The sequence below is a fragment of the Seriola dumerili genome, unplaced genomic scaffold (assembly GCF_002260705.1).
Source record: "Seriola dumerili isolate Sdu_G_001 unplaced genomic scaffold, Sdu_1.0 BDQW01001299.1, whole genome shotgun sequence".
NCBI classification, from domain to species: domain Eukaryota; kingdom Metazoa; phylum Chordata; class Actinopteri; order Carangiformes; family Carangidae; genus Seriola; species Seriola dumerili.
This window is the reverse complement of record NW_019175554.1, coordinates 2,217,564-2,229,544: the sequence shown is the minus strand read 5'-3', so window position 1 is coordinate 2,229,544 and position 11,981 is coordinate 2,217,564. Positions and strand designations below refer to the sequence as shown.

Below are 11,981 nucleotides of genomic sequence, written 5' to 3'. Positions count from 1 at the left end.
AGCGGAGCGCGAGGGTTAGTCAGATGGAGTGCGGGGCATCCAGCTGCGGTGTTGTGCCTTGCTAAAGAATCCGCCTTCAGGCTCTCATCACACCTGTGTAACCACAGCTGTGCGCACGCACGCACGCACGCACACACGCATGTGCACACACACTTCTGAAAAAGTAGCAAACTAAAATAACTCCAAAACACTTTTTAATTTAAATTTTATAAAACTTTTTTTTTTATTTTCAGATAAACATTTCAAGCGTATCAGAGTGTGTACAGAGCTGAGGAACTAATATTATCCATGTTTACTCACTGATCACATTTCGAAGCCTCCTTTTCTACCAACACACTGTCTTTTATTTTGTTTTTATTGCAGGTGTAATTAACTATGATTCTTGATTGTGGTCACAACACTCCACCCATCAAAACTGTCATTCTGTATTCTGTGATCACACCACATTTCCACCAGTAAAACATCTGAATAAACCAATAAGAGTACTCAAAGCACTCTTTACCAATAACAGTACCGCTGTGCAACAGTTGAACATCCTGTTCAGAGTATGAGGAATTATTCATCAGGAACCAAAGCAGACTACACTGGCTGTTCCCATCTCATTAACGCAGATAAAACAGTGTATCCCACAGTTCTGCTGGGTGCAGACACTTCATAAACAAGTATAATGACTTTGAGTAACTGTATCAAATGTTTTGTCCCAGTGCTGTACAACATACGAACTGTATACACTGTTTCCACTGTTTTGCAGTTAGTTACAATTATTCATTCACAATTTATTTAAATTTGTTTGGAGCTGGGGGAAGCTGCTTCATTTCCTTTGTACATTACATTGAGGGTCAGTGGTGTCCATTAAGACATAAATATACACAAATCATTCAAAAATCACTTTTGTCATGTTTCCAGTGTCAACATACTACATAGTCTAAATCTGGTTATAATTCATACAGTACTGCAGTATGGAATTGGTACACTGATAAAATTGCAAACCCTATAAAAGTGGGTCATATTAGGTCGCATATCATTTAACACTACTTGAAAATTTCTTACATATCGTTCATCTGTCGCATTCATGTTAGTCAGTTTGAATTTAAACCACCATTTTCATGTCACTGCAGATAATTTTGACTCTTTCTTGGTATATGAAGTTTCACATTTTGTCCTCTTAATGGATCTGTTTCATACTGCCTCAAAAAATGATATATCAAAGTGATGATTTCCAAACCTCTTACACATAACTGATAAAGAATGCAATAATAATTAGCATCATTGTAACAGAATTACCTTTGCAGCAATGTCTGTCGTTGTGATTAAGTTACCTCAGAGGTTAAGTCATTTTCCATTAGTTCGTATTCCCTCTGCACACTTGTCTGTGATGTTTGTCGGATCTAAGGACCAGATGGGAACAGCCAGGGAGGGACCAGGAACCTGTGTATTGTTATACATATCGAAGTGGTCCAGTCATTGGAAGAAGTGTCGCAGGAGGTCCTTCTTGTTGACCTTGCCCATCTGATTCCTCGGCATCTCCTCCACCAGCAACAGGCCTGTGGGGATGGTGTAGGGCGCCATGTGTTCCCTGCAATAAACACTGGTGTTAATAAATTGACGACTGTTTACTGCAGAAACACACACACTGAACTAATACAAGCATGCACAGGGACACGCTAAACACTGAAGGATGCACAAACGTACGGAACATGCACGCGCGCACATATGCAACGACCAAAAGGAAAACAAAAACAGAAAAAACAACTGCAAAACAAAGGCGAGCCCTGTGGCAGAGCAGTCGAGATAAGGAAAGAAATGTCCTTCATACACTCTGCAGCTCTCCTCCCTAATACCCCCAATTCGCCTTCCAGACACAGACAATTCCCTTCGTACAAAACAATATAATCACTGTGAGATGAAATAAAAAAAAACAAATAATAAAAGGAAAAACAGAAGGCTGGGATAATTAAAAGTGTTTTATTTTTTTTCAGTTTTTAGTGTATGGTTGTTACGTCAAGTTTTGAAGCCTGGAGCTTTTTTATTATCTTCTAACCTAGTTTGTTTGTTTGTTTGTTTGTTTGTTTGTGCGTGCGTGTGTGTTCCTGTGTGCACGCTTGTGGTGCGAGTGAACATAATGACTCATGCTGCTGCCATCAAACACCACTTTCAGCAGATGTCTCCGTCTCTCCGTCTCTCTGACTCAGTGAGTAAAGTGTGAGTGAGTATTTGTGCATACATACACATCTCTCTAATGGGGCTTTGCTCGTGTCACCAGTTTCTCCGGGGCAGAGTGTTTGTGTGTTCATGAGTGTGCGTGTTCAAGGCAGTGTGGGGCGCAGAGGGTGTGATAGAGATTCAGACTGACAGCTGAAGCCAGGGCACTGAAGAGTGAGCATCCATCTACTTGTTTATGTCTCATTTTATCTCCCACTCTCTCCTCTACATCCTGGCCTCAGCAGTGGGCTGTGTGCTGGCACTGCCTGTCCGCTGGCAGCACCCGTGGCTGGAAACACTGTGTGAGTTTTTAAGTGTGTGTGTGTGTGTGTGTGTGTGTGTGTGTGAGTATGTGTGTGTGTTATCCTGGGTAACAGGCAGTAGTAGTAATACACCATGCTGGACCAGCAGACCACAGCAGTAAAGATCTAACACCCCCACACCATATGGAGCCCACAGCACACACAATCACTCACACGCACGCACGCACGCACGCACACACTCGCGCGTACACACATGCACGCACCAAATGCACTCATACAGAATTCAGAAATCTGAATAAATAATAGTCGTGAGAGGTAGAAAGGACAGTGTAGAGGACAAAAAGAAGAATAAAAATGAAACCAAATTTTATGAAAAGGAGTAGAGTAAAAGAAGGGGAAAAGAGTAAGACAGAGGGGTGTTTGTGCCAAAAGTCACTGCAAAGTGGAGGGCTGCATGTCACCAGCAACTGTCTGCGATAGACAAAATAAACTCCACTGACATTTAGGAAGGGAGAAAAAAAACTGTTAGCTCGCAAGACAAAGCTTCCCGTAACAATCATTTGTTCGCTTCCCCCACATCTTCCTCTTTTTCATCTCCTGTCTTTCCTTCAGCTCCCCTCATTAGTCCATCTCTGGCCTCTCTTTCTCTCACATCCTTTCCTATTGATCTGAAGACTTCAGGGCCAGTCACTGGGGACATGTGTGCCGAACTGCTGGGAGAGCTGCAGAAACCGCATTAGGAGCCTTCATTTGTTTACCACAGGACTGACAAAAAGCCGTGGAAATTGTCTTCTTGAATCACCGTAATAAGACGGGGTCAGCTCTCCCTTGCAGTAATGGGATATGGTGCTCTTTTTGTGTTTTGTTTTCGTGAGTTCAGGATGATGGATTGGTGGTAAGTTATTCAGGTCACAGTCTCCACTGGTGGTACGGGTTGGAGTCCACCTGCTGCCGCAAAGCACTTTTAAAGAAGGCAGGTGGTCCAGTTGTTAGTGACCTCACCCATACTGGTCATACAGACCAAAAACAGCTCTGCATTAAAAAAAAAAAAAGGAAAAACATGCAAGGGGGATGTGTTGGTGTGGGCCTGTTGTTTCAGGTACTAGTAAGACAAAATATGATCCAGGAGGGCCAGTTCAGAATAATGCATCCATTAGTTTTAGGCCTTATTAGACACTAAAACACTGCACAGCGCTTTATAACACAAGGACAAAGACTTTTTAAAACCCTGAAAACTTATCACAGCCACCATTATTTTGTGCTCCATCTCATCAATTCCAAAGTAAACAGTCCAATTACGAAGTTCAAACTGCAAAGTCAAAGCAACTCGACTTCTAGCAGGAATGTGAACTTGCATGAGTTTAACTGGTGAACATAGCGCATCGCTGGATGACATTGCAGCGGGCTGTGGCAAAAAGTGAATCCAGTTTAATGTTTTTCCAGGACTACGCCGCATCTTTCTGCTAAAGTGAAGGAAGGGTGTGTCTGTTGTCTCTTTGTTGACCTTTGAGTCAAGGATGACGGTTTACACCCCTGTATTTCCAAACATCTTTCCTACTTTAGAATCTGTGAACAGAAAACGCAGCTTGTTGATAGGGATAATCTGTTTCTAACCCTAAGCCTAATCTCTACAGAGGAAAAAAAAAGTGTACACACGAGAGTGTACCAACAGGTAAGAGCTACAAAGGAAATATTATCTAGCTAAAGGTCACAGTACCTTGCCCAGGTCTTCAAATCTGGCAGGGTCATACTCTGCCCCTTCCTTAGCTGCACCACTGCGGTCACTTTCTGACCCCAAATGGCATCTGGTGCCCCGATGACAGCCACATCTGCAAAGTTAAAACCACGTGAGGCAGACATGTTGTTTTTAAATTTCAGCTGCTCAAATGATTTCATCCTGAAGTGCAGTGCTTAAGAATTAGTACACTGCCATTTGTTTTGCTGTGTTGGCTCTGAACTTAAGCACATTGGTTTTAAAACAATGACTGGAGCTAAAAGTGCTAACTCTTATCTTTAATTAGAGGGTGTTTACATGCACATTGGATGTAGCAATTATAGCCCCCTTTGTAACATCCCACTGTTTTGTCATTAAAGAAACAGCTCCTCAGTTGTCTTGTTTGTATGTTTAGGGTCATTGTTTTATTGCATTGTCTTAAACTGGGGAATTATATACGTTATAAAAACAGCCACTGGTTTTATAACATTGATCTAATATTGGTGTGAAGGCCCTCAAATTCCTTGACACTGTCCTCCCACTCACTCCCAGACTAAGCTTGTACAGCACTCTTACCTATGATGTCTGGATGAGCCAGTAGGTGACGCTCCACCTCGAGTGCACTGATCTTATAGCCGGCACTCTTGATGATGTCGACACTGCTGCGACCCATGATCCAATACACACCATCTTTATAGACCACAGTGTCTCCTAAAAGACATACAAGGAGAGAGAGAAGCGGGTGATCAATGCGAAGGGAAAAATTCCAGTCATATTTTTATGGCTCATTATTTTTTGTTTATAAGGAGGTTAGAAAATGGATGCACTGAGTGTACTGGACTGTTTCTAAATTCCATTGATTGTGCATATCCAGCAGCTTATTAGCATTTTCTCCAACTAGAAACTTACTTTACACACTTATTACTTTCTGTTATGTGAAGCATACTCTGAGCTGTGCTTGCCACAAGACAACCTTGTTTACTGTAAATGGCTATGAATGGGTTCTTGCAGCAGAAACCACAACAACTTTTGGGTTTCTGGGAAAAACAAAACAAAAAAATCTGGGTTAAAATCAATTAAACTGAAGAAGAACAACATATACACTTATATCACCTTTATGACCAGATACAAGAAATGTAGAGTAAGTGCACTTGGTTGAATATAGGTTGTTTGTGTGTGTGTGTGTGTGTGTGTAAGAGAGCCTGCATGTGTGTTTGAGACAGAGGAAGTTAGGTTGTTTGGGATGGATGAGAGTTCCCCCCCCCATCCTCCACACACACACCCACCCACTCACCCACACCCACACACACACACACACACACACACAGGTGTCTGGGGGACAGGTGTGGGGGAGGATGAGTACAGTATGTGGGATGAGGGGCTCAGCTGGGCCTGGGGATGACAAGCAGAGGAAATGGGTCAGTATGGATGAGTGGAGAGAGACAGAGGGAGAGAAAAATGGACATAGGAGGGAAGGAGTGGAGAGAAGAGAAGAAGGAACAGGAAGGTGTCCTTTTGGATTATTACAGGTGGTGCAGCCACAGCTGGGACCGAGGAGGGAATGGGTGTATGGGTGTGTGTGCGTGGCACTGTTGTGGTTAAGGTTGGCAAGATGAACAAAGGTGGTGTAAAGAGAGGTCAGTAAAGGTGAGGGATCGGTGCTTTAGCTGAAGTTACAGTACCGATGAGGACATGGAGGACAATACATCTGCAAAATGAAATTTTAATACAAAATGCAATGTTTTTGGTTGGTAGTCATTAAAGGAATCGTTTGATGCTTAATCACTTTCCTGCTGAGAATTAGATGAGAAAATTGATACTACTCATATCTCTCATATGGAGTCTTGCTGTCACCATGAGGTTTCCTGGGCACGGCCCTGCTATGAGCTTTTCCACCAGGTTGAGCTGTGTGTGTCTGCAGATACCGCAGCAGCAGGATAAAGTCTACACCTGAAATATGGAATCAATAAAAGAAAGCAACTGGCCCTGTCTTACCTGGAATCAACACGATGAAGCATTATAGGAGAGGGATTATATTTTGATGGTGGTCTGTTTTTACTGCCACCTTCCGCCTGTCCTTTACTCCATCACTGAATCTCATTTGTTCTCTCTTCCAACCCCGCATCCTTTGATTCATCTTACATTTTTGTCCAATTTTTCAGCTTCTCCCACTCCAGTGTCAACACACACAACTGTGTTTTTTTTTTTTACTCCCATCTTTGCCCTCCATTTTTTCTCACTACGTCTGGAGCATCTCTCATCACATCTCCTGTTTCCTTCTCTCCACCTATCTTCCTGTCTCCTCTTTCCCCTCTTGCCTCTCTGCCTCAGCATCAATAGAGGGCCCATCTGTTCCCATACATCACGCACTTCATTTCAGTTTATTAGCTGGGATAAATCATAAATATTTCATTATACATCACGGGCGGCTGTCGCCTGCACACCGACAATTTATCACCGCTGCCCTCTCTGCCGGCTTGCCACGGCGGCTATAAGCTTTCCAGTCTATTAAACAAGATTGATACAGTGTGTAAATTTAGATATTGGGAATTTCTTCACAGACCACTGCTCCGCACTGATAGGCCAGGGTAACAGAGGAGGAGAGGGAGGATGGAGGGAGAGTGGGAGAGAGCGGGGGGGGGGCGTTGGTTGGCTGTTAACACCACTAACAGGGTAGTTCTCCTCCTCTTTTGGATGAGGGGTAAAAACAACAAAAAAAAGAGTACTGGAATAATTTGGTTACAGCCATGTAGCTCTCATCTTATGCAAATAGATATGGGGAAAGGGGCAGTTTGCATGCTCATTGATAAGCTGTTAGTGTGCCCTGTGCGTGTATGCACAAGCTGAAACAGATAAAAACACCATAAAATGCGTCCATTTGGCTGCAAATGTTTAAGCATGGAGTAAGAAAACGGCATTAATGAGGCAATGTTTGACAAAAAGGATTTGAAAGAAACACTCAGACAACATACTTGAATTGAGTTTGAAGTCCTTAAACAGGACTCTGACCTTGTCTCTTTGAGGGGAAGGAAATAACAAGGGATAGAACAGCATGTTTGGAGAGAGGCACAAGTGGGAATAGTGATTGTAGAACACAGACTGATAAAAGAGGAAAGAAGGGCGGGAGAGAGATTGTTGGGAACTGTGTTACTAGGACACACACACATACACAAGCTTGAACACATATACATACTGGATATACACACACACACACACACACATACACTCGCACACAAACACTACTTCAGGCATCAGAGACTCTCTGCCATTATGTGTTATGGCGTTGGAGGCAGATATGGCCGAATGGCTTTCTTAATTAAAACGATAAGAAGCCTAATTGCACTGGGCTTTCATCTCATTCTGAGGCATTAAAGAAAGTGAAGTCACACAGTGTGGGAAAAAAAAAGAAATAAAAACAGATCAAGACTTTAACTGAGGATGGAGGGCAGACAAAACTTCCCTAATGTCTTTCAGAAAACAAGAAAATGACATTAGTTGGCTCTGCAAGAAAACCTCATTCTGTTACAGTATAATTGACATTGCAGAAAATCAAAACTAACTAACTAACACACACCATCAGCGTGCGTTTTCGCCGCTGCGCCACGACACGAGCACACAGAAAGCACACACATCACACCACACACACAGCACACCACACAGGAAAGACCTAAGACTACACACACACACACCCACCCACACACACTACCACACACACACACACACACACTTTTAAGCCATTAATTATCATTTTGTTAACAGGAAAAACAACATTGTGCAGAGAAGTGTGATATCAACAGTTTTAATAATTCAAGGTACAGCAATTTTTCAGAGTAATGCAAAAATTGCTTTCAGAGGAATTTCTGCTGAAGTGTGAAATTCTTTAACAAAAATGATTGGTCTTCATTCCTGATGTCATATTATTTTAAATTAAAGAAGTCTGCATTGGTGGCACTCTTGACATTTTCCACAGTAAACCAAGCAAAATATGTTGCATGAAGTGGAGGAAAAAAAGAAATATGAATTGTCTGCAATGATAGTTGTGAATGAAAAAACATAATTCTAATGTGTGCTAATGTAATATATTTAAAAGGTCCCATAGTTTACACTTTTCTAGTGTCTTATTTGAACTCAGTCTCAATGTGGTTTTACATTTCGTCTCTCAGGCTTCCCTCTGGAGCTCTATAACAACAGGTTGGTCAGCCAATGAGAAGAGAGTCTCTTCTCATTGGCTGACAGTTTTCTGAGTGATTGAATAAAAACAAAGCAGATTTCAGGTAAACACTCTGCATGGTTGGGTGGTGGGTCCGTTCGGGCTGAGCTAGGGGCATGGCTGAGAGTGGTGACTGCTTTGTTGTGACATCACAAAGAAGACGACAAAGACATAGAAGTTCTGACGTTTTAAGGCAGTTTACAAATACAGGCTGTGTGCATTTCTCTGTGGACTGAGCGCTGTGATACTTTCACAGTATTAATATAGCACCTTGAGCTACTTTATCATCAAAAACGGCATGTAAATCTCACTTTTCTATGTAATATTTAGTTACAAAACCACATGTGACGTACTCAGGTTGGAGCTTAAATTCAACCCAGACAAGTCAGGTAAGATCCTCCTGGGTGCACCAGGCTGTTGGCGCTTAAACCATCAAACAAACTGTTTGCCTCTCTCGCTGAGTACCCACTCAACAAACACTCAGAGCTGGCAGGGAAGCAGCACAGGGGGCTCCACAGTGCCGGTACCATGTTACCTCAGAAAATGTGAACTATGATTTGACAAGATTCAAAAGTAGCTATGGGGTGTTTTGAATGTTTTTCCCAAATCATTAATTGCTGTCATTACTGTCCTCTGTATTTTGGCAACTACTTAAATTTACACAAGCACACAGGCAGAGTCTGGACATGTTGCTTTTCTTGGACAAAAAGTGTGTAAAGGAAAAGGGCAGCGCGTGACATATGACAAAGGCCAAAAACACAAAAACACTTCAGCCTGCTGCCAGTAGCATCGCTGCTAGAGGTGTTGGGGAAAGAGTGAGGAAACTAAAAATGCACAAAAACTGTTTTTGTGGAAGTGAAAGAAATCATTGGGACCTTCCAGCCACATAACAGATTTCTACTGTCACTGAAACGGATAGAAAGTGTTGTATGAGTGTTTGTAATTGAATGTGATTTGAGTCTGACCTTGATCTAAGTACCATGCACTTGTTTTTCTGTGTACACCCCACTCAACCCAAGAGATGCGGCTGGAAAGTGCACACTATGAGTGATAAAATGAAAACATGCCCACATTCACTTTATCATCTCATTCCGGCTTTCACTTACTGTACACTCAAACTCAGACTGCAACAGACAAACACTCATTCATGGGTAGCGTGTACCTAAAAAAAATCCAGGTCCAGGGTAATGCATAAAAAAAAAAAATTAAAAAACCCCCACATACACATATTGGCACACTCGCCTCCCAGAGGGTGTCTGGCTCTGAAACCAACAAGTCTACGCTGCCCAGTATCATTATAGTGAAATAATAATTCAACATAATCAATAAATGTTAATTACTTGCACATCAAATATGCAAGTTTATGCAATGTTATATCTCTAAATAAGATGTGTACCTTACACTATCCTGACACTGAGAATGGTTTGCACAAACATTTCTGTGGATGAATGAATCTTGTCTTATATTCTGTTGTCATGTGAAATCCTCATTAACTCCTGCTTTCTTTCCACAGCATTTGAAGTTTGGAAACATTTTTTTCATTGAAAAAAAAAAAAAAACAAACAAACAAAGAAAAAGCCTGATCTTTTACGGCTGAAGCACAGGTCTGCGTTGCCATATCTACACTAGACACTGAGAAAAGCAAATCAAGTGAAGATTATCTTCACAATGTAATATCACACGCAATGTTTTAATGGTTTAACAGGACCAGTTAGCAACACTTCCCAACACAAGTTCTAAACAGAAACAAAACACACGCATCTGCCTAAACACATAAGCCTTCAGCATAGCGAGTAATTTATCTGTCTTTAGGCTCGTTGTATAACTGCTGTAAAACCAGGTTCATCACAAAAACCATAAATTTAGTCACCAAGGTGACATTTGGAAAATTTCAGCAAGCTTCTGTGTTCACTATCGACAATCACCGCTCAATCCAGAAGGTGGAGGTTGCATAAGTTCTGCAGATGATAACTGTATATTCATTTCTTAAATAAATGCACTTAACTGCAGTGTAGTCCTGTGTATGCCATCTCTGCACACAGCGAGGCATAGTGATACAAAGCTTTTTAGAACCCACTGAATAGTTTCAAGAACTGAGCATCTTCAGCCAAAACTCAGGAGTGTTTTCCTTAAGAAAAGTTGACATTTGAGAAACGCTATTTGACCGTCATGTTGTGTTTATGCACGCCTCTGCACTAGCATCAATGAAGTGTTTAAAGTGAGCCTGATGAGGAGATGCTTCTCCTCTCTGAGAAGGTACAAGTGGTGTCACAGTCTTTCATCACATTCAGCACAACCTAAACTCTCACACTGCGGGTTGAAGCTGAGTGCCCTCCATCGCTGTGGAGAGGAGAGCCTTATCGGAACAAAGATGACAGAGGTCTAAATGCGAGCCATGCCTCTTCTCAGTGACTGTAAACACTTAGCATATATGAATATTAATGTTCCACATTAAAGCCCTGATGCCTAGATGGAAGAGTTAATGAGGATAAATAACAGACAGCCAAGCAGTGAAATCTCAGCTCTGACATTATTTATCATCCTTAACTTTTGTCACAGCTCCTTTTTTAGTAATTAATATCGTACAAGAAAGCACTTTGCACTTGGATGAGTGATCTAATTTGTTTAATATAATGCAATTAAAGGAGCGTGAATTGCTTTATGTTAATGTTACTGATTATATTCCTTGCTGGGTTGCCTCTCCACCAGCAGATAACAAGCTGAACTTGAGGATTGATGTCTGTCTCAGATCTGTCATGTTCATCAAGAAAACCACTTAACTGCTGTTTACATGGCCCACACAAATCTGATAGTCAACCATCGACTCCAGAGAACAGCCGTCAATTATGAAGCCTGAACATTGAGCAAACCAGATTTCAAAACTCAGATTAGTTTTGCTTTTGGTATTTTTTTTGAAATCATACTGCCTCTTGTGTCTTTGCTTTTGACCTGAACAGATGGATATATGATGGAAGAACACAAGGAAAGGCAAACAATCAAAGCAAACAAATAAGGGTAAATAGAAAGTTTCTTTTCTTCTACAAAACTGTCTTTTTTTTTTCTTTTTTTTTTTTTTAAACGTTTTCTGCAGTTGCTTCAACAGTTTGCTGAAAAACTCCTGGAGTTTAGTGGCTCACATGAAGGAGGGTTTAACTAGATTTGCCTTCAACCGGTGTCAATAAAAGCAGGACCACCATGTGTTGCCACCTTTGCTGTAAATGTTACAGGGATGGCTGGTCTGAACAAAGTGCTGCGAGGGTCGGGTGTTGGCGAGTCCCACAGGGAGCTCTGACATTGGAGTTGGGAGGACACAATGTGACTTGGGGTGAAATATGACATTGGGAACAGAAGAGAGTGATGGAGGCAGGGAAGAGGAGAGCACAGCTGGGAGCGAAAGAGCCATGCACAAATGACTAGTGATGGCTCTGCAGGATATGAGCCACGCGTCCGTCCGTCTGTCTGTCTGTGGAGAATATACACTGCAGCTCACCTTTACAGCTGGGGTTACATCTCTCTCAGTCACACGCAAGCAGACGCAGACAGACAAACCCACACAGCCACACCCACACATCCTCAATATATTGCTTTTTAA

General features: G+C 41.9%; 1 protein-coding gene across 2 annotated transcripts in view; it reads right to left on the bottom strand.

Moving 5' to 3' along the window:
* Positions 1–736: 736 nt before the first annotated feature.
* The window catches only part of acsf3 (acyl-CoA synthetase family member 3), a 31,229-nt gene continuing 19,984 nt past the window's right edge, over positions 737–11,981 (bottom strand). For both annotated transcript variants that reach the window (XM_022767934.1, XM_022767935.1), the window contains exons 8-10: positions 4,756–4,890; positions 4,183–4,294; positions 737–1,576 (exon numbers count right to left, since the gene is read on the bottom strand). In XM_022767934.1, the coding sequence (XP_022623655.1) occupies positions 1,462–1,576; positions 4,183–4,294; positions 4,756–4,890 (362 nt within the window). In that variant the 3' untranslated portion in view covers positions 737–1,461. The remainder of the gene's footprint in view (positions 1,577–4,182; positions 4,295–4,755; positions 4,891–11,981) is intronic.